The sequence below is a fragment of the Helicoverpa zea genome, chromosome 31 (assembly GCF_022581195.2).
Source record: "Helicoverpa zea isolate HzStark_Cry1AcR chromosome 31, ilHelZeax1.1, whole genome shotgun sequence".
In the NCBI taxonomy this organism is placed as follows: domain Eukaryota; kingdom Metazoa; phylum Arthropoda; class Insecta; order Lepidoptera; family Noctuidae; genus Helicoverpa; species Helicoverpa zea.
The window spans coordinates 1,236,890-1,260,483 of NC_061482.1; the positions used below are offsets into that span (position 1 = coordinate 1,236,890).

The window sequence follows — 23,594 nt, forward strand, 5'->3', positions numbered from 1 at the left end:
CGTTTTAACAATTGAGGAGCATTAAAACAACATTATTATATCAATAATCAATGAATGTTATTACGTCGTCAGTTCAATCGCGACGTGTCAGGAACGCATTCTCTGAATGGCCGAACTATAATTGATGCATAACTGTACCGAATACATCTACGGTTCATTAAAGCCGGAAAGCCGGAATTATAACCAGCGGTTTTCACGCGTTTGTACTCCGCGTGCAGAGGTAACTATTTACCGTGTTCGGATAAATTGTATCCTACGAATATTTTGATCTGATGAACTTTACTGACCAGTATTTACATATTCCGATTAGCTTTTTGTATATGGAAGTAGCCTTTATAATATACGTGTGTGAGGTCTTAGGGATCGATCCGGTCTGTCTGAACGGACCGATTAAATGAATTCTTAAAATCGTTTCACTAGTTATTAATATGATTGATGCATACGTGCGTGCATATAAATCTCTCCTTCTTGCGACTAGTGGTGGAGATAAATGTTATTTGTGTTAGTAAATGAGTGTTTTAAAAATGTTAAGAAAATAAATGTTATTCTATTTGTTTCAGTACTGGCTGTGTGTAGTCGTGTTGCTCTGTTCAGGCATATTCTTCGCCGTCATCAATTTGTATTGGAAGAAAGGTAAGGCCGCTATCTTATCTAACAGATAACATTCTGATAGTGCTTGCATTTTATACCTATTCGTAATGTCTAAACGGGTAATAAAGTAATAAGTGATAGTTATACGGTAAAATTGTTTTTTGATAGTCGCTCATGTTTTTACAACCTATCGCTTTGACAACCATTTGATGACTTACGTAAGCGCACTTATGGCCGACGTTAGAGCGGCAAAGTTATATGATACGCGGTTTTACCCCTGCCCCGAAGGAACTACTTTCCGGCACCTTTATAGAAAATAGTCTACGTCTTATCTCAGGGTTTGGACTATCGGTGTACCAAATTGTATTTAAATTAGTTAAGTCGTTTTGGCGTGAGAACGCGACAGATTCTTGATAAGAGAAAGGGACATAATTACACCACAGTTTTACTATAGTTTAAAGTCCAATGTTAGCATATTCTCGACCACAATATAATTACTAGATTCGTAATATTTGGTGCCACCAACCACTATATTGGAGTGAACTTCTAATAAGTTAACTTGCTCTGTAAATACCGTATTCAATCTACTAATGTCTTATCCGAGTTTCCCGAGATTACTTTTGACTTTCAGTAGTTTGCAGAGGGTACTTACTTAATAAATTGATAGTTTAAAAGACAATAGAAAAACACTATGTTATAGATTCACGTAAAGATCATTTAAAGACTTTTCAAACAAGTCCAAGCAAAGCTATGATATGATATTCAATAATTAAGTTCCAGTTCATATCTATCGGCTCCATCATCAAATCAGTTCGACAATACCATATTATTGTATTGTCATCAGAACTATATTCAAATACCAATTTTCATGACGCTACGATCCTTGGAAGGTGATTAAATTAGTAAACTTTAGATTCCATTACATAGTTACATACAGGTCGACCTAATAAATAAAAATATCTGACAACCAGTCTTACAAATGGTTATTGGGTTGCTTGGTTAGCGGGACTTAGGAGGTCAGATAGGCAGTCGCTCCTTGTAAAACACTGGTACTCAGATGCGTCCGGTAAAACTGGAAGCCGACCCCAACATAGTTGGGAAAAGGCTTTAGGCCTCTGCCTCGAACTTTGCGGGCAGCGGGGCGGCAGCGGCGGCGGCGCGGGAGCGGTAGGATCTTGCGCGTACAATCAAATGGACCGGCCCTCGAATACAGCGGCGCGGGAGCGGCGCGGCGGCGGGCAACGAGCGGTGCGCTCCAGTCAAGCGGTGACCGCCCGCGTTGGGCGTCTGCATTGTAGGCATAGTGTTATACTTTTTTTTTGTGACGTATCAAAATGTCCTCGGACGTGCAAGAGCTAATTATTTTGGCCATCTTTGAGAGGACACCCATATGGAACAGCAAACACAACAGAACACAACACTAAACTGCTATAGTGCCGCGCGATCTGCCCGCTAGTTTCGAGAACAGGTATGCGTTGCCCGCCCCGCTCCCGCGCCGCCGCCGCTGCCGCCCCGCTGCCCGCAAAATTCGAGGCAGAGGCCTTAGAGATGATGTTATAATCATCGGCAAGGATATTGAGCCCTAACCTTCACCTGTGCAGAAGTGATTTATTGGTTTATTGCCATAAGTGTACAGTGCGCAAAGCGATCCCCACTCTTCCGGCGAGAGCTCATTATCCGTGCCGATAACTATACTGGTCGACCTAATAAAAGCGTTTACAAGCGGATGGCACCGCATAATTTGTGTAGTGTCTGCGTTTACAAATACTTTGAATATTAACTTAATTATGTTTCTATAATTAGTGGAAATGTAATATAATACTTCACATTCAATTGAGAGGACAATAGGAATTCGCGTATTTGGTATTTTCAATTATTGATATAATTTGCGGAATTATTGAAAAGCACTTCATCATTGCATTGAGGTTTACATATAATTGTTTATTTCCATATTATCGGTTCGTAATAATACTCTACAAAGAGAAGAGTGGTAAATAACTAGTTCCGTGAAATTAAATTTTTAAATAATTTTGAAATTATTTCTTTTCAAAAAACTGTATTCTACTCAATAGAGTCGTAGAGAGAGGATGATTTACTTATTTTATTATGTCCTTGGCCATAAAAATAAATAACAACCGCGCATTTAAAGAAGAAAATTCATTATACCTTTGTTTTTCGAAGTCAATGGCGGGCCATAGGCGCTGTTTTTTTCTAACATTTTAAGATAGGAAGTAGTAAACATTAATACATGCATAAATAATTATGAGAAAAGAGTGAAAACATGACCCTTTTTTGAAGTCGGGTAATAAATGACACTCGATATGATAAAATAAGTTAATATTCGCAAAGTACGTAATAACACCAATTTTCCCAGAACTTATTATTAAAAAATACTTCATCGCAAGCCTGTGTAATTATCGCTCCGCTCGCTCTCAATTAATATCTGCGGTTTGAGTGATTTTCATTTATTTATTGGCCATGATGCCTCGTAATGTAGTGGGTATTATTGTTGATATTAAAATCAATCATGTTGTCGTGCGGGCCTAGTGGGTAAAGAAACAACCTCTCAAGTATGAGTATGGGTTCGTTTCCAGGTCAGAACAGTACCAACTTTTCTAAGTTTGTATGTACTTTCTAAGTATATCTTGGACACTAACTACCGTTTTACGGAGGGCACGTTAAACTATAGGTCCCGGCTGTCATTTGAACATCTTTAGCAGTTGTTACGGGTAGTCAGAAGCCAGTAAGTCTGATAAGCACTCTTATCTAGGAGTATTGGGTTGCCCGGTTGACTTGGTAGAGATAGTCAGATAGTCTGTCGCTCCTTGTTAAACACTGGTATTCAGCTGCATCCGATTAGGCTGGAAGCCGACCCAACATACTTGGGAAAAGGCTAGGCAAATGATGATAGCGATTAAAATCCTTCACGGTCTATAAAGTTTTAGAAATAAGTACGTACCTAATTATAAGTTAAAGTTTTTCTTTGCAAAACTTTATTATGAAATAGTAATTGAAAAACTAGAAATTGCATTGAAAGTTTTTCCAGTACTATTATAAGTATAGGACCTTTACAGAACCATTGATTTTGCACCGTTTGTTTGTTCGAAAACGAATTAAAAGTTGTGCAAAATTTCAATACGATTCTGTCAAAGTTTGCGTCAACACTAAATATTGTGGTTATTGGTGAATGTTGGTAATGAATTTTCATTTTAATTTCTATTACAAGTACAGCTGAGTTATGTGAGCACAAATTAGTGTAAAATGCAGTGGTTATAGTTTGGAATGGTTTCTGTGAATCAATGTTATTTGAAATTAGTGTTTGTTCGTCGGAAATAGTAATGAGATGGTCACAGGAATACTGTGCGGTTGATGAATTCCGTTGATTGACGGCTGGCAGGAGCTGGATGCGAGAAGCCGAAAATAGATCTCAGTGGCGTGCACTTGGAGAGGCCTATGTCCAGCAGTGGACTGCGATAGGCTGATGATGATGATGATGATGATGATGATGATGATGATGAATTCCGTTGAACGGTATGCCTTTGACTATTGGTTTGTTTTGTGCAGTAGTAATTTCGGTAAATGTTGGATACAGAGGTATTTCGCAACGTATTATGAAAATTTCGAATGTGCTGCTCCTAATTTTTACTAAAAAGGGTGTATTAAGTTTGATCGCTTTGTGAGTCTCTGTATGTCTGTGGTATGTACAGTTGTTCTTAAACTGGTTAACTGATTTGAATGCTTTTTTACATGAAAGCTGGTTTCCGGCGGTGGTTTTAAAAACATTTTAAGTCGACATTATTTCATTAACGTTACTACAAGTTTTTCTGTATTCGATTGATACTTTAATGTCAACGTACATGTAGAGAACTACACCAAAGTAAAATATAAAGCTATGTACAGACAATCGAAAAACAGTCGCGCATTTTCTCGACGCAATAAATAAACGATTAGGTTAGAAAGAATTGACGCTGAAATCCAATACATTTGTACTTGTTTTGGTTACATAATCGAATTTCAGAGAGACTATACCTATATAATATGCTAATACTTACTGATTGATAAAGTTTTAAAGCTTAGACCTTGCTAGGTATTTTAGAAAAGGTTAATTTCAGAAGAACAGTGCTATAAGTTTAATGCCACCTATATTTAGCTGCCTTTTAAACAAACACACACAAAATTATAGCTGAAAAGTTTGTTTGATTGAACAAAAGCGACTCAGGAACTTACAGAAAAAATAATTAATAAAATAATAATTTCAGTGTCAGATAACCCATTGCAAGGCTTTTTATCGGGGTACTTGAAGTACTTACCAAGGGATATAGGGGATGGTCATACTCATAAGTTATTCGTTCTAAAGACCATATTATTGCAACTTAGTTTTACTCGTGAATATTAAGAGTATTTTCCATCTGTTTCAGTTCTGACAATCTTCGGCACGAGTGTGTACGGGGGCGCTGTCATCGCTACGTCACTTGACTACTTCTTCGAGCGAATGATGATGCTCAAGTGGGTTAGTACCTTTATGTACTTTTGGCCTTACTTATAAGAAAAGTACAGCAAGGTTATATAGATATTCTTCTAGATATCCTCTGGATATTCCTCGTGGTCATAACGGATTTTTAGATCGTGAACAAAATTAACAAAAGTTAAAAAATAAAAGGCTCGAAAGGGAAAAAGCTCGGGAGATGATGATGAAAAGATTCCGACGAATTGACAACCTTCTCCTTCTTGGAAGGTCAGTTAAAAAAAAATATGACATTCTTCAAAGGTGAGGATAAAATAAAAGATAAAGGTTACATAGATATTTTAGAAAATAACTTTATCTCACCTTTGGTTGACGGTATAAATATCCTGTTGAGCCACATCAGAATCAAAATAGACATGCCTATTATTGATTGACTTCTAAGACTTTCCAGGCCTTTTCTAGGAAGTTGAAAAGGACTTAATTATTCAATAGTGATGTAACGGACGGCCTAGTTAACTGACTCTAGTTAGAAATGATCTAATGGATGAATTTTTGATTGAACGGAATTCTTAATGAGTTGTTCAGTCTTATTTTACTTATTTAATTAGCAAAATTAGTTAGTTTTTTTCATTGAGCGTGGCAGCCCCGGATCTAGGGGGGGGCAAGCCGGGGCCTGTGCCCCGGGCGGCAAATTCAGGGGGCGGCAAAATCAGGCGGCTGCCAAATTCACACTTCACAGACCAATGGATAACGTGTTGTAGGTTCAGAGTAGTAGATAGATGGATAACTCATCATTTATTTAACTTTGACCACGGAATAAATAATAGCACAAGTACAGCAATTTCATGGCCATATCAACTTGAGCGATACCCTGCATCACTGCACGAACATTTATTATTCACGAGGCGAAGTTTTAGCAAACTAAAACTGATTAAAAATTATTTTGCGTTCCTGGCTCATAGATGATGAGCCAGGAACGCTTATCGCATATATTTATTTTTGTTTTAAATCCTACATCACAGATTACTGTAATGGTTAGGTACCTACAGCGCCATCTTAACCGATGGTGCAGGGTGTGCGCATGACCCGGGCGCCTTGCTCGGTCTCAGGGGCGCCACGGGACGCCCCACCACCAGGAAATTTCGATGAAATTACATTTCGATACTGACAAGCAGTTTCTAAAAAAGTCGCATTCGCTTTGTTTGATTGATCATTTTGATTATTTTTTACTTTTAACATCCTCCAACTAAGTGAAAAAATTCTTGCTCGCTACGCTCGCGGCTAAATGACAACGCGGCTGTTTTTCTGATTGTTTATTATTTTTATTGACTCGGTCGTCGGTCATTGATTCAGTCTCTAATCACGTTTTCTTTTTATTTGTACATAATTCCCAGTTTAATTTGTGAGTCTTCAAACAAATAATTTAAAAAAATTCGCGCTCGCTACGCTCGCAGCTACTTGTTGCTTTACAATGTCCTTTATCAGGTACTTTTGTGTCGCGGGCTCAAAAAATTTCGCACTCGCTTCGCTCGCGCAATATTATACATGCATTGCCTCAATGACTTCATAAATCAAGTCCACACTGCCTTAACTTTTATAAGTCAAATGCAGTAGCGGCGTAAGCGGGGGGCGGAAGGGGCGGTCCGCCCCGGGTACCACATCTCGGGAGATGCCATCTTGGTCGACACATATCTGCATGACCAGGATGGCGCGGGCAGAAGGGACAAGTCACATTCTTATCTGCGAAGCCTAGGTTCACTACCATTTACTGTTTCATTTTATTTATATTCAAATTTTAAACAAAACTACGACAGAGCATGCGCGAGACATCGAGGCGGTCACCCCTCTCAGTCCGACTGTCACCCCTCTCTTATTTGTTTGCTTTATCTGATTACTTAAATTAATTCCTCAAAGTTAGAAAAAAAAAATCCGCTCGCTTCGCTCGCGGTTCTTTCTTAATTTCTATTTTGTTCTGCCCTTGCTTTTTGAGTACTCAATCTAACAAAAATTTAAAGCACCGAAGTAGCAAAAACAACTGACGCTCGCTTCAGTCACGGTTTCTTTTTATTTGTGCTTAATTCAGAGTTAAATTAATGTCCTCAAAAGTAACAATTTAAAAAATTCACTTTACAGTGGTTATTTTTAAGTTGTTTAGGCGCTATTTGTAAGCGGAGGTGGAGGACTTTGGTATCCCACATCCAAACAATTTTGCGCAACTGCCTCACTTTCCGGTGGTTTTTTTTTTCAAACTTGTTTGAGTACTTTTGTGTTCCAAAACTCAAAAATTTCGCGCTCGCTACGCTCGCGACTTCTTCACTGTACAGTGCTTTTTTTCAAACTTGTTTGGGTACTTTTGTGTTAACAAACTCAAAAATTTCGCACTCGCTATGCTCGCGGATTCATTTACCGTTTTTTTTTTTTAAATTGGGATCTTTTGTGTCCTACATCTCGAACATTTCTGGGGCTCACTGTAGGTTTTTTTTTTACTACGTGATTATATTCTGTCGTTTTTTTTGGGGAGGTGGGGGATGCTCGATAAGTAGTCCGCCCCGGGTGCCACCCGATGCTACGCCGCCACTGGTCAAATGTAGTAAAAAATATATATTTATGGAGTCCTCAAAAACAAAAAAGTTTGCTTGCTGCTTGTTACAGCGCTTTTTTAAACTAATTAACTTTTTGTGTCCCAAATTAAAAAATTTGCGCGCTCGCTTCGCTCGCGCTGCTTTTTACAATTACATCGTTCTGTCTCGACTTTCATAACTTAGACCGCCAACAGTTTGAGCCTACAATGAATTGGACAAATTTTTTGAAGTCCTTTACCTACCAAATAGTGCACTTCATTCGAACGTTCTTATTTATATTCCTTGTAACTACTCTAAGTACTTCAATACATAGGTGGCGCTTGGGTGACGATTGCAGCCAGGCGCTTGGGTGATGATTGCACCAAGGCGCTACATGAGCTAGAGACGGCCCTGCCTGCCTACATATTGATAGCTAAAATTATATGGATGATAAAGGTGAAAATAAACATAAGTAGGTAGGCGGGGTGGCATTTTACAGATTTTGCCCCGCCTAAAAAAAATTGAAGATCCGGGGCTGGAGCGTGGATTTAAAACGAATTAATAAAATTGGATAAATTGTTAATCACCAAGGAGGGTCTTTCAATTCGAATGACCATTTAATTCTAAGAATCCTAAATGTGCATCTACACGGTGCGAGTAGCTGGAGCAGGTTAACATGCGCAAGTGACAAGAGCACGCGTGTGGGTTTTTGCTTTGGTACATGCGCGAGTCGCTGGACCCGCACGTCTTTCAAACGCAAGTGCCTCAACATGTGCAAGCTACATGCATCGTGTAGACGCACTCTAAGAAAAACCTTCTGCACCCACAGTTATGGGAACGTGCGAAACTAGAGCCCGTGATGGCGCCGCCGTGCCGCCTGTCGTGGCTGACGCTAGCGGCGTGGCCCGCTGCGGCCATCGTCGGCCTGACCGCGCAGTGTGCTCTCACTGCTACCGGCATCTATCATGAGCAGAGTGAGTATTACTTGTGCCCCACAGCTATGGGCACTAGAGCCCGCGGTGGCGCCGCCGTGCCGCCTGTCGTGGCTGACGCTGTCACTAGGTTTTTATGATATGGCGTTGTCAAGAAAACAATTATGCACAATGTAGCCTCCCATTGCAACAAAATCTCTGAAATATTATAAAAATAGCTTCCTGTTGAAAAAGATCTCGTCGAATTTATCTCTCAGAGCGGGGGCACACGATGCGTTGCGGCGCCGCACCGCAAAGATTTCACCGTGTCAGTGGGCACACGTGCGGTGCGGCGCCGTAACGTTGTTATGTCGCAGCGGCGCCGTAGCGTTGGACAGTCTGTTGTCCTTCCTCGTGACGCAAAACAACTGAGCGGTGCCGCTCCGACGTCGCAACGCATTTACCCCTCCCCGCCTCGTGTTGGTGGTTGCAAGTCCGGTGCGGCGCCGGAGCGCATCGTGTGACATGCCGTAGATATTTCTATGTAAGACGACGCAGCGACACCGCTCCGGCGCCGCACCGCCGCCGCAACGCATCGTGTGCCCCCGCTCTCAAACATTATGCTAAGTTTAGACTAAGGTTATTTTCGTTCGTCATTTCATAGTCTTTAACTAAAATCACGTTACTTTTTCCGCAGGCATAAGCGCGCAGAAGCGTCACTTGAAAGTGCAAGCGACGCGGCCGATCACTCGCGAGCAGCGCGCTGAGATGAAACAGCGCAAGTACCGGTACCTGTACCAAGTGAGGACTGCGCATGGCGATGTTATATCACAGGTAAATTCACTGAAGGAATTGAATTTATTTTTACATGAGATAGGTGCATAATAATGGAGGTCAGATAAGCAGTCGCTCCTTGTAAAAAACTGGACTGGAAGCCGACCCCAACATCTCACGTCTCACTTATGTGTTCACCAACACGCATTCTCATCGCGAGTTTGCACGCTTACGCACTCACTTTCCGGTCTTCGATTAGGATGTAATTATGGAAACGCTCTGAGGTCTGATGACAATACATGAGTGGCTAGGAAAGGTCATTACGAATCCAATATGGCGGCGTCCCCAAAATGGCGGACTTCAATCAAAATCAAAAGCGTGTTTTTAGATTTTCTATAAAAATGTAGGTACTTCTTTTTTTAAAAAAGTTTTTTAACGAATTCCTCTCAAATTCCCCAGTCATACGTGCAAGCTCTTCAGAAGAAGGCCCAGTGCGGCAACTGGAGCGGCAGTGGCGGTGGGGAATGTAGCACGCTGCAGAGCGACTCGACGCACCTCACCGTGTTGGCGGGCTCCGAGCACGCGCCCCCCACCGACTCCGATGACGACCTCAACCAGATCCGCGCCGCGCACTAGGCAGGTAACAAGGTCCCATAGTTACTTTTTGTCGTCAGAGCTTCGTACAAGGCAGAATCATGCCGCTGATCGGGCAGCTGACGAACCGGCTATACCCCTCAGGGGTATAATGAAGTATATTTTGAAAGTGGGTCGGAGAGAGAGGCCCATATAGAGAGGGATCCAATTTCGAGGATATTGGAATAGACCGTATTAAAGTAATAAATAGGTCGATACAAGAGTTGTCGTGATTTACACGTGAGGGTCCGTTCAGATAGACCGGCTCGGAGAGCATCGGCGCGCATTTTTCTTTTCACGCAGACCGGAGTCGGCTCCGATCGGCTGCGTGAGATGCAATCGGAGCCAAAAGTCTGCGTGACCGAGAAAAAGTACGCGATCGGAACCGGTCGGCTCCTCTTATTACTTCACACAAAGCGCCTTCGAGCACTCTTAATGTCAAAAGCAGTGCACATGCAAAAATAAACCTTACTACAAATACTAAGTACATGATTTTCAATGAGTTAAGAATTTGCTCTCCTCTCCGAGCCGGTCTGTCTGAACGGACCCTCACGTGTAACTCACGACAACTCTTGTATCGACCTATTTATTACTTCAATACGGTCTATTCCAATATCCTCGAAATTGGATCCCTCTCTATACGGGCCTCTCTCTCCGACCCACTTTCAAAATATACTTCATTATACTAGTCAACATCACAAAAGTAAACGCACTTAATTAATGTCAAAGAACTTTTTTTCCATTTCAAATAATCCTCTATAACTCCTTCGAAACGTCAAACTAATTGCACCGTTCCATAGAGTTGGTGTCATAGAGAAGAACCGCCAAAAATCCAGAGACAAACTTAAAAAAAAACCTAACATTTTTTTTCTGGTTTCAGGTTGTAAGGTGCAAGAAGGCAGGTAACAAGGTTGGCTGATTGTGTTTATTATAATTGTGTACCCAGTATTATTGTAAGCGAAATCCACTCATATTATATTACAGTAGTGTCTACCATTACTCGTATATTTGTAATTAATGTGAATTTATTGTTGTATTATCATTAAAATTGAATTTAGTGTGTTAGAGACGGGGTTCAAGGCCTAAGTTTATTTATTGCCAAATATAAGTTAGGATTAAGTATTTTATGTCAGTTTTTGAAAGATTTTTAACGTTATAAAACCGTGGATTTTATATTGAAAGAACACAGAACATTCCAAAGTTTGCATAAGTTAGTACTAAGATTTTATTAGAGTTTATTTTGAAGAGATATAATGCGGGTTTTTTATAGTCCGTATAAAAATCACTGCCATCTTAAAACTGTCCTGAAAATTGTGAATGGTCTTGAACTCCTTGCGGTATGGTTGTATTATGTTCGTCTATTCTTATATTTTTTTTTGTATCAAAGTACTGACTACTCATAGCGACGGCTTCGTAAGTTTAGACTAATTTTTTATGACTAGAATTATTTATTACGCATTTTATTGATTAATATCTCATATTTGTAGACTTGAATTTAATTTTCTGTTTCACCAGACATATTTATTTGTAGTTGACATTATTTATAACTTGGACTTCAAAACTGTTATCTCCATATAATGATAACAGTTTATTGAACCTTATTCTATTTAATAATATATCAGTCATCACAGTATGATATAGTTGCTCATCACAATGCGTAACTTTGTGACATGAAGCCGTCGTAAACACATCACCCTGTGATAACCAGTTGTACGTGTAGTGAGCCTATGAAATCACGTTTTTGGAAACTTTTCCAAAAATTCGTAATGTGGTAGTAAGTGGAAAATGGGTAGCCAACCTAAGATATATAATTGACAAAAATAATTTGTGTCATCCAGGGAAGGAGATAGATTTTAAACCATCATTGAATTGTAATGCTTCCAACTTTGTCCTAAATAGTTTGTTTGTTCTAACTCCGATAAAAATTCTAAAGAAGCGCTTGTTGAGAAAGTTTTGGATAATATTATTCTTGGGGGAAAGTGCATCTTTTATTAAGAGAGAATCATAAATGTGAGCGATTTGAAATGACTACGTTACGAATGCTTTTTCCAAACGTTGGCAGCCAGGCTCACAAATATCTTTTTTTATATTTTCTTGCCAAAAATATGTGTCTCCACGGGAGTATGGATCTGTCCAACTCTTGAGTGTTTAATACATTTCTATGTGAGTACTGTAGAGCACAATGCGATTTGGATGTGATGAACGGGTAAACTCTTCTGAAGAGTCTAGGTTAAGCTTAGATTTACTGATTATTAACTAAAAGTGTATAAGTAGAGATCGAATTTCTTATAAAATATCTTTGTATGTACTATTAGTTGTTTTGCTCATTCGTTGTTCGGCTCACGGCCAATGCAAAGCATACTTTTTGATCAAACTAAAGATTTATTTTTGTGTTTAACGAACTTGATCGTTTGAGCGTATACGCAGAATATTCTAGAATTGATTACAGGAACAAGTTATGCTCAAAGCGATCGCGCAATCATTAGATCTGCTCAAATGATCAGTTGTCGATATCGTACATTCTACGCACAGTGTGATAATTTAATTAATTATTTGGCCAAAGTTTATTTTAGTTGTTACACGGCTTAAAGCGTAAGTTTATTTTTTATCTTGAATGTTATTTTTGTCGTATATACGCGTATTATTGTTAAAAACAGGTATTTAATATTAAATTGTCGAGATAAACTTTGTAATGATTAATGACTGTGTTGAAGAGAAATGTATAAGATTTGTAATTAATGAGGACAGGCGTAATGATTTGTAAGTAAATATTGATCGTGACCACGAGGCTCGGAAACTTTGTTAATTTCCAATCAAAATTAACAACATGACGATATGAACAACGAGAATTTATTGTGTCGTCGTTATTGAGTCGTGATTTCAAAAAATACAAGCAATTTGGCAGCTATGGCGAAATTGATACATTTGTAAATACCTTCAAAAGGTTAGTTTATTTTACTAAATTATGTAAAACATTGTTTTCCGACCTCAAAGTCACAGCCAGTTCGAAAGGGACACATGTATATATTGTAGGCATAAAGTAGGGTTTATATTATTAGCTTAGGAAATACGTGGCGCGTTTAAGAGATGACTTTATTCTTTGTCCCCTTCTCTATAAACATAGTCCACTTGAACGCTCAATTTCTAGTCTTTATTATATATTTTTTTCCACATCTATTCCATTGTTATCAACCTACATTATTTTGAGATTGTTTACACTAAATATCTTTGTTTAGTTTTTAATAATTGCATAATTTATCGACTTCCTAATTTGTATTTTGTAAGACTCCTAATTTATTCCACTTATATCGATGCAAATTATTATTTCTGTTATTGTTTTTTTTCTAATATAATTTTGTAATCGACATTCTTTGATTTATGTTTGTTGTTTTTTTTCTTCCCATCCCATTCTACACTTACTAATACAACATACATGTAACGAGTATTAAATATTGCCCTGTAAAATATCGCAACTACTTAGCGCTCTACTGTCCAAGCCTGGCGACCCAATAATCCAACTCGGCGACTAGGGCGCTAGAATAAGATGGGTCGCCAGGTTTATAATAAGGGCGCTACACTAATAAATTCAAACACAATTGAGAAACTTCCACACTACTCTTTTGACCGCTACACTCATTTTGTGATGACATACAAAAATCATAATAAAATGAAAATGTCTCATAACGAAATAAGCAGTATAAGTAAATGTTATTATATAGTAGATGAATGAAACATTCAGCTTTTTTGCAGTAGTGGGCTGATGTTGTCAATGTTTTATAACTATACTATGTAGCGGTCAAAAGATGTATTAGACATACTTCAAAATAGTCACTTTTACGTCGATACCTAAGATTTACAATAAGAAATACCTTCTTGCCTTCAATGTGCGTCCGCCCTTGGCGGTTCATTCTAGTAGAGAAACTCATACCTTAACTGTGCAGTCATATACAAATAAACAATACCTGTAATCTTTCTGTCGCTATAGTCTTAATAGTAGTTTCTGACTCATGAATGCCTCTCGACGTGTCATCCAACGCCTGTATTAATAAGAAGCTGAGACATTACTGGTAACGAACACTGCCCAATATAAACTGACGAATAAAAAGTAGATCAAACGAGGCACGAACTAGACTGAGTTAGACAAGCACATAGGTTTAAATACCACAGTTTTATTAAATGTATTAGTTGATAAAATAATGTTTATTCTGCCTCCCTTGGGAATACATTTAAGTGAAAATAACCTATGCTGGAAAAAATCCTACCCCTAAGGTTAAAATAATTAAGAACAGGAATATTTAATGATAGACAACGGGCCTTTGACACAAAATGATTGATTTTAATTATCTTCGTTTAACTTAATCTATATATGTATACTTTTATAGGATAAGGGCCTAGCCCCCGAAAACATCCTCTGAAATCCGTTCTTCAAAAATAAAGAGCCCGATATTTAGAACTTGGCATTTTGTTTGAATTAATCGGCTAGGACGCTAGGTTAAGCTACGTAGGTAAGGTACATAGGAGAGTTTGGTGGTTGTCGTTTCAACTAGATATACCAGTTTAAAGGTTAAGCGTACAATGAATAGGGTCGCTAAGATAGGGTCCACGACACGGCGTAGTTTTGGGCACGAAATTAGTAGGACATTGTGTAAGTATGACTCGGGCGTCTCTTGACGTATTTTTATTCCTTTACTGTTTCAATATCTTTATTGTTCTAAATAATTAATATTAATTTTAGAGTCATATTTATTTAAGTTATCGAAACACCCGGTTACAAAAGGGCGCCGAAACAATAAAGTCGCCATGTTAGCAAGGTCGCTGAAATAAGTATGGTTTAGTTTAGCTTTCATGAATATTATCGGTAATTTATTTTGAGATGTCCGAGTGGAGCCTGTGGCTCACACTAAGCTCATTGCTGGACTTAATTATAGAATTAAACACGTAATGCTATTTTTGTACATAGGAAAGATAACGTACTAAAAATTATATTTTCGAATAAAATTGGACAACAATGCGAATTAGGTCCACGAAACATTAAAATTTTCAATAGAATATGAAGGTATTATACCTATTTATTATTAAAAATTAATTCAATGGCATCTTTATTAAAATACGAGTTCTGAGATTGAAATATCATCCCTGAGATAAATAATGGTACGTTTCAATAATAATACCTTAGAGTATATACTTGGGGGTTCAGATTTTAAGATAATAACAGTGAAATGAGAAAACCCATCGATTGAAGAACTCAAGTGTTTTTTTTATACATACGATAACAGAAAAAACACTGTAGGTACTTTTTGCAAAATTAAAAACATTTGAGGTACCTACAAATGTAGCTTATAATACAAACCGGTCCAGCCCAAATACCGTCTGGATTAATTTTGATTTGTATAAGTAGTAGATAGGTGTCGTAGTATTCAAATGTTTGTAAAAATACTGTATCTGGCTCAAGCCGCTATTGTTAGCAAATGTAGATATAACTAAATAACTCTCAAACGGAATTGTGGTTTATTTACTTTATTATAGATCTTCCATGTTTTTCTGCTTCTCTGTGTTACAATAGTAAAAGAATTTCATCATCGTTTTACTCGGTCTTAAAAATAGGTAAGTATATTCTTTTGGAAACGAAGCTGGTGATTAACGTGGTATAGCTTGAGATTTTTTCTTACATTTTATGGGAATGGTGTGGACATTTGATTCCCATATTCTCATATATAGGGTGTTGAGGTACAACGATGATGGATTCAATAGTTTTTTGCCAATAATTATAGGATTCAAACCATGACAACTTTTCAGTTTACCCAAATGCCACTATAATCCTATTCACATGGCGTTATATTATATATACTCAATATTATTTATTTAAAGGCAAGAATGTCTCGTGGAGCAAAGAATTTGGAACAAAATTAGGAATGTAAAATTGTGTCGTCGCACATATTATTGTAAGTATGTTATTAAGATAAAGAATTGTGGTGCGTTTCGTGTTTCAGGATAACTTTGTGAAGATGTCTTACGGATGTTTCCATATTCTATCTGCCTGTTGCAAACTGGAGATAGAATTTACCTAGACATTAGCCCCTTATTAGTAATGTTAAAGTCTTAACTCGGGTAAGCAAAACATACTATACATAGAATTTTTGGAAGGGACATTATTCAGACACGGATTAATTGATTTAGAACTGTTTATCAAGGAACAAAGGTGTATGTCTTGATAAAGTTATTCTGTAAACATGAATATGAATGAAAGTATGGTCTGTTTGGTCTCATGGAACATGTCTGACGATAATAACGATTAGTGTAACAAGGAGTAAGTAAATATGTTTGGACTAGCGTCCCTTCTTGCCAAACTTTAATGTAAGAACGTTATTTTAATAAATAATTTGTTGTCATCTCACGACATTTGCGTTTCATTTTTATATAATAACATGTACCTATTTTGCTTTTGTCAACGGGACTTTTCACGGTTTTTCGTGAATAAATACACAAATATAATTCTTAAACAATTTATTTGTATAACAACACTTTGGTTTAATTTTATATACTTATATGATAATAATTTACATGTTCAGTGTATATGTTATAGCGACTTCCTCGACTTATATACCTATTAATTTAACTTATTATACATTTCATAAACTCCAACACTTTACATTTTATAATACTTATTAGTCTAGATATTCTTTCGTGTCTTATGAATAGATAAATATCACTTATTTTCAATATTCGTGTAGGTAATATTCATAAATACACAGTGCTTACTACTGTTATTATGATAACATCTCTGGTCAAAAAATAAAATCAATGTTGGTCTAAGCTGTGATTGCTCAGGGCGCCAGAGTGGACCCTTTGAACATAGGTCGCCGAAAAAATAAATTGCCAGGGTGGATAAAACCGTTACTAGCAGTGGTTACTTATTTTCATCAAATCGTCGTTGCTTAAGAAATCAGTTATTTTTATTTCATACCTACAGTATGTATACAAAATGAAATGCATTTACATTAGGTATCATATCGCATTGCTTAATCATTCTGTCACAAAAAGATGTAGGTAAAACTGGACGCCAGTCAGGCACTATTATATATAGTATTGAAAAATAATTTTATGATAGTTGATGTTCTTTAAGCTCCCAAAGCCTGCAATATGCTGCTAAGTAGGTAAGTATTAAATCTTTGGACTCAACTCATAAACATACAAAGTATCTACATAACCCTACCTACATATTTTAAAGAGTCCAATGAATTCAATTTACAACATTTTTTATACAAATTGAACTAATATTCTTACACGGTTTGCGCGATTTTCTTTCTAATAAATTTTAAACAGTAGTAGATAGAATATTTTTCATGATATTTCTAATAATTATGTAGCAACAAACAACGTTTCACGCAATCTTTTTATTATTTTGGCACTTCTTTTAAAAATCATATTAAAATGAATCCAAAATTAATTTACAAAATGACTGCGTAAACTACAGATTTTTCAAGAATTTTCATCGTTTAGGTATAAAAAACATTAAACATTTTTTCTCTAGCAATTCCTGTTCAACAGTCAATGGACCTTCGAGCGAGTTTTACCTATAGGTAAGTCTCAACTTTCGCTATTCTTGACAGCATAATTCCGGTTTGTACCAGTCTAGTCCGGATGTTTCCAGTTCTATATACAGGTGGTGATCTCCTCGACGTAAGATGAGGGGAAGATGCCGTAGATGCCGTTCAGGTCTCCACTCCACCAGCCGTCGTCTTGCTTCTCGTGGATGTTTATTATGTCTCCTGAAAGTTTTGGCAATTAGATATTCTGGTAAGCAATAAAGAGAAATATATGAGCTAGCATAATTATGAAGAAAATCGATAGAGGTAAGTTTATTTCTTGCTTCGTTCTGTAGTGAGCTTATTATGTGGGCATGGTAAGGTAAGTTTAAGTTACAAAATTTATAAGAGCTCCATTGTTTCATATCAGCAGATTTTCCGAGCGACACCGTTTGGTTTGTAACTAGAGTTATAAGGTTATAAGGTCATTTTCGTATCGACAGTTGTCAACGATTTGCCTGCTCGAAAAATCCACTGGTGTGAAAAGGCTGTTTTAGTAAAGTATGCAAAAATCGCTGAGCAGTAGGTAAATAAGATGCGCACAGAAATAAATATAATAACTACACATGCAGGAATTTCAGTATAAAATGGAGAAAAAAAAAAACATTTTAAATTCAAACCATTCAAACAGTAAAGTAAGAATTAATCAATATTAGGTATCTGCACCTAATGTTTTTCATTACGTTATGTACATAATAGGTAACAGTTTCTTAGAAAGCTACACTAGCAATTCACTCACAATATGAATATTTTCAAGTCTGAAGCCCAAGTTCACCGATTACATAAACGTCCGTTTTTCTCATAGTAACCAGAGATTTTTAGAACACTGACCTTTATGTTTTCGGCCAACTTGGGCCTTTAGTTTATAATGTTTTAAGTACCTACTATAAATTAATTAATTATTCGCGTATTAAAATTACCTGGCGTCAAATTAAGTTCATCGTTCAGTCTTGCCTCGTACGTGTAGAGGGCTCTGCATTTGCCTAGCGACGGCGTCGGTGGCACCGCGTCACCGTTCTCATTCTTTATTATATCAGTCAGATCCGTCGAGCTATCACTCTGCGATGAGAATTCATCTGTAAATGTACAAAAAAGATTAGTTCAAAACATTTATAATAATCTACAATGGTGTCCAAGGCTGATTTCGGGCACGGAGGCGATTCATATGAGGAGATCAGCCAACTGTGCAGGACATCTTATTGTGCACGAGCATTTGCGCAGACACAAGTGCACTTACTATTCCTTCATTCTCTGCGCCCGATGGGACGGCAGTCCGACAAGACCGGAGAGTTCAGATAAGTAATAATCTAGGTATACTATATATTATGCAGCTGAATATTGCGTTTGTCGTTTGAACGCGCCTATCTTAGGAGCTACTCGTCCAATTAAAAAAAAAACTTTCAGTTGTACAGCCTTGCTTATTTATTGAGGCAGGCTATAGGCTACTTTTTATTCATCACGAAGTAACTCCCTCGGGATGCCAGTAAAACCGCTGGTAAACGATAATGTTGTAATATAATAAATCTGTAAAAAAACTGTGTCTGTACATTGAATATATTAAAAAAATAATAATTGGGTGGGGTTTAGAAACAGTAATGGAGCACAAATCCAAAAAAAAAATTCTGTCTGTATGTCTGTATGTCTGTATGTCTGTATGTCTGTATGTCTGTATGTCTGTTTGTTTGTACACGCTAATCTTCGGAACTACTGGACGGATTTCAATGATTTTTTCTTTGTTGTATCAGTATTAAGCCTGGTCAACATATAGGCTATAATGTATCTTCGAAACTTGAAGACCTGATGCAGAACACCAACAGACCAACAAAACTATAAGAGATACAAAAATTATGCCATGGCAAAAATTGTTTCATGTGATGAGCATTTTCAGCTGAGATAATAAATTTTAAGATCTGGAACACCTGATGTGGAACCCCAAGAGCCCAGCTTCTCTGTACCAAATACAGGTATGGCGTTTTAGCAAAAGTTGTTCAATTTGATAAGCACTTTCTATTGACTTATACAAATTGAAGATCTAAAACACCTGATATGGAACTCCAGGGACCCAGCTAGACTATAGCATATAGAACTATGACGTTTTAGCAAAAGTTATTCAATCTGATAAGCACTCTCTAAAACACCTGATGTGGAACTCCAGGAGCCCAGCTAGACTATAGCATATGAAGACATGACGTTTTAGCAAAAGTGGTTCAATCTGATAAGCACTTGGCGTCACGAGCCCCCACTTTGTTGCGTTATATCTCATTATTATTTTGTATGTCCTTTCCATACCTCGGGACTACAGAGTTCCGAATTTTTGGGAGGCAAACGTAGGGCCGAAGACAACACGCTGAAGCCCTTTTGAGACAACTTTTATTAAATGGTGACACAAAACCGACGATTATCCCTTTATACACTATAGAAATGAACCCAAGGACAATCCCCGGTGGACGTCGTTAAAAAAAAGACAATCCCCGGTTCTGTGCTAAACTATTGCTAACTATGGAGGAAACTACTTGGGCTATTGTGATGGGATGTTAGTGGATGACAATGTATTAGGTACATGTAAAAATGGCAGGTGGAGACTCGCCACCTCACTTACTGGGCCCCCGGGAACCAGTCACTGAATAGCAACAAGAGGGCAACAGGGACATGAGCGGCTGAAGGGTGAGGATACCTCGGCGGACTTTAAACGCAGATTACGCGCTCCCTGTGCTTACCATGAGGCACCCACCCTCCGAGCAGGGCTACTAATAGTGCTCTAGCGACTCCACTCTGGACGGCCAAGCCAAACCAGAGGCGTGAGACCTACCCCCGTCATGGTTCACTCCGACCGGCCGGAGATGGGGGCAGTATACTCTCCCTGGAGAACTCAGTATATATAGCCCCGCGGGGTCGCTACTCCCCGTCATCAGCCTCAGATGTCCTGCGGTGCCTATATCTCATTATTATTGTCGTTATTATCTGAAGAGCCTTTGTCCCAATTATGTTAGGGTCGACTTCCAGTGACGATGCAACTGAGTACCAGTGTTTTACAAGGAGCGACTGCCTATCTGACCTCCACAACCCGGTTACCCGCTCAACCCAACACCCCTTGGTAAGACTTACTGGCTTCTGACTATCCATAACGACTGCCAAGAATGTTCAATGACAGCCGGAACCTACAGTTTAACATCCCCTCCAAATAACGGTCATTGGTATCCAAAATATACGTAGAAAGTACATACGAACTTAGAAAACTTGCATTGGCAGGCACTTGCCAGACCTGGAATCAAAGACGCACGCTCATATTTGAGAGATTGGTTCTCTACCCACTAAACCACCACGACTTCCACTAAGTCACCACGACTTTGTCATCTATTTAATGTTTTTTTTGCGTAATAATACGTGTAATATTTTTGCCACACACAACTTAAATGCGGACTAATTAGAATCACTACTTTTATCCCTATGGTCACGTCTATTGCGGTTCAGTTCTCAGGGTTTTGTTTAGTCTGCTGTGCTTTTGCCGTTAAAGTACAAAAATGAAATATATGGAACTTTTCTAATGGTTATGCGTATTCCGTTGTTTTCAAGTCAACGGGCCCTTAAAATTCAATATCAGACAATTCAGATCTTTGATTTTGCTGACCCCGTAGTCGCTGGCATAAGGGACAGGATCCGCGTACGAAGTCGCGGGCAGAAGCTAGTGTTGTAATATTTCTTATGATTTTTTACAGATATTTCGTGACCAAAACTGATTGGCATAATTCCCTCAAAAGGCATGTACTAACAGCTAACAAAGGACGTAAATGCCATTGTTGTTAGTATTATAATTTTATTTTGTTCAGCATGACTGGCTAGTGGTTGGAGGTGCTTGACCTACACCGTTTAACTGCATACGTTCGACCATTTTGTTTGCTGTTGCGTTATTGAGTATTTTATTGTTTGTTGGTATTTATTTTTATTGCTTTACAAAGTTGGTTTGTTTGTGTAGTGTTGGTGCTTATTGTAAAGAAGTCGTTATTGATAAGTAATTTACCTATATTTTAGTGACTTCTTTTGCAATTCACATTATTGTGCGTTTCGCACTTAACTCTATAAAGTTAAGACTTTCAGTTTATTTTATTTAAAGACGATCAGTTTAACAATAAAAATTAGAACCGCAACATTCTCACATCGAGATTTTAACCTATGTATTTTAATCCTTGAGAAAATAACCGTCTTAAATAAGTCTAAGAAATAAACCAGTCTTACCAAAGTCACTATCCTGTTGATTAGACAGTCCATCACCAGCTCCACGTTCACTCCAATCCAGAGGACTTTCAGGCGGATGAGGAGCATCCAAGGTCTGCGTCTGCAAGGTAGGCGTGGGGAGGTCTACCACAGGCGTGACTGGCGCACTCTTGTTATCAGCATTTCTTCTGAAGGAGAGGTGTTCTATCCTCAACTTGCTGGAGGCTCGGCTCATGATGGAGTCCCTCCGCTCTCTCTCTTCGCCTCCGTTCACGCTTTTCGTTAAGGCTGTGTAGTTCGGAGTGAGGTTCTTGTTGACTTCGCTTTGGTAGTCCGCTTGGAGCCATGGAGGTACCTGGGGAGAGATAAAACTTTAGCAGGTTCTTCTCATTATGTCCTTGAGTAAGGTACTAGACAAAAGCATCCAACTTTTTCTAAAGTACTTATCAGTACAATCGGCAAAAGAATCATCATGAGGTAGATTTATTTAACCGAAACTTGCAACCGAGCTCCATTTGTAAGCTCGGTATTTCGTCACCTTCTCATAAAATCTTAAACGTTGTCGTCGCCAAAGTGGCAACTGCAGACTGTTGTAAAATGAAGTGCGAAGCTCATGACCAAATGCGACGGTGTAGCACTGTGGATGACTTCTACATTGGACTCTATGTCACTGTAGGAATCAAGTCACGCGAAGACATGGTGCTACAAGAAGCATACACCTATCAAGCTCTTATTTAATTTTACTCACTTTAAGAATACTCTGCTGCAGTCCCTGCTTGTCGCGTATGATCTGTATGTGCGCCGCGAGAGGGTGCTGGGCGGGCGGCCTGTTGTCCAGCTCGTTGAGGCTCGCCGTGATCTTGTACCGGACTGCTTCTAGATATGTTAGCATACTCCTCATCTGAAATGGTTAAGCTTGCTTTAAAGGATATTTCGTTGCCTGGACAAAGAAAGAAAGGTCTTACAAATAGGTTTAGCGGATCAGTGGCATTGTTCTGAAGAGATAGAAGAATAGGCAGTTCAACTTGAATCTTCGTTTGGACATAGAATAATCATGAGATTTCACTAGGATAAGTATGTCTCTGCTGCCTAACCACAATTCCAATGACACCCTTAAGATCTTGACAATGATCATTGAGAGCTTTCACATTGCAAAATATGGTTGGGCTCTATAAAATCAGTTTAGTTCCACACTTTTTGGTATTATAATATTTAGTTTATACTAGCTGTTCCTACGTCCTGAAAGAACATCTTCCCGTATACGGATAAAAGTAGTTTTTCGGTAATAGAAGTAGATGTTTTTTTCTCAGCCCATTACCTACGTCGATCCAGTAGTTCTGGCGTGAAAGCTGGATTAACAGACAATCAGACGGGAAAAGTTAAATATGCATATGTTTCTCATACTCACATGGTATAGTTTATCAGCGACATTCTGCTGCGAGTCGTCGTTACCGAAGGTGGGGGTTTGCTTGATGGCCATCGACAGCTTCTCGAGACCTTGCTTAGATTTACGTTCTCTTTCAATGTCTTGTTTTACTAGTTGTAGTATCTTCAGCAGCGCCTGTAAAAGAAATAGTACAGAATAATTTATTATTGTATGAAAGAATACGACTTCAGAGGTATATCTAGAGATTTTGGTTTTTCGGTAGATTAATTCGGGAAAAATAATTATCATAGACTTATACAGCCTTACTACAAAAATTTAAACATCTGTTGAACACTTGTCTAAAAAAAGTGTGGCTGCAAAGTGGACCTTATTTCAACGTCATAATCTGAATTTTTCTGAATCAACAGACGTTTAAAAGGTTTTGTGGTACGGCGGATATAGTTTTAAGATTTATGTTTCAGTCGCGGGTAAGCC

General features: G+C 38.3%; 2 protein-coding genes across 10 annotated transcripts in view; one reads left to right on the top strand and one right to left on the bottom strand.

The window, feature by feature from the left end:
* The window catches only part of LOC124645182 (transmembrane protein 198), a 34,798-nt gene extending 21,484 nt beyond the window's left edge, over positions 1-13,314 (top strand). For 4 of the 6 annotated variants that reach the window (XM_047184951.1, XM_047184950.1, XM_047184955.1 and 1 more), the window contains 6 exons: positions 561-633; positions 5,010-5,101; positions 8,447-8,591; positions 9,226-9,362; positions 9,762-9,942; positions 10,816-13,314. In XM_047184951.1, coding sequence (XP_047040907.1) covers positions 561-633; positions 5,010-5,101; positions 8,447-8,591; positions 9,226-9,362; positions 9,762-9,938 — 624 coding nt within the window. In that variant the 3' untranslated portion in view covers positions 9,939-9,942; positions 10,816-13,314. Of the gene's footprint in view, positions 1-560; positions 634-5,009; positions 5,102-8,446; positions 8,592-9,225; positions 9,363-9,761; positions 9,951-10,815 lie in introns of all 6 variants that reach the window. The other 2 variants (XM_047184952.1, XM_047184953.1) reach the window with 2 other exon arrangements.
* Positions 13,315-16,424: 3,110 nt separating this feature from the next.
* The window catches only part of LOC124644993 (nostrin), a 75,454-nt gene continuing 68,284 nt past the window's right edge, over positions 16,425-23,594 (bottom strand). For all 4 annotated transcript variants that reach the window (XM_047184710.1, XM_047184709.1, XM_047184712.1 and 1 more), the window contains exons 10-14: positions 23,142-23,294; positions 22,482-22,634; positions 21,755-22,088; positions 18,442-18,597; positions 16,425-17,704 (exon numbers count right to left, since the gene is read on the bottom strand). In XM_047184710.1, coding sequence (XP_047040666.1) covers positions 17,589-17,704; positions 18,442-18,597; positions 21,755-22,088; positions 22,482-22,634; positions 23,142-23,294 — 912 coding nt within the window. In that variant the 3' untranslated portion in view covers positions 16,425-17,588. The remainder of the gene's footprint in view (positions 17,705-18,441; positions 18,598-21,754; positions 22,089-22,481; positions 22,635-23,141; positions 23,295-23,594) is intronic.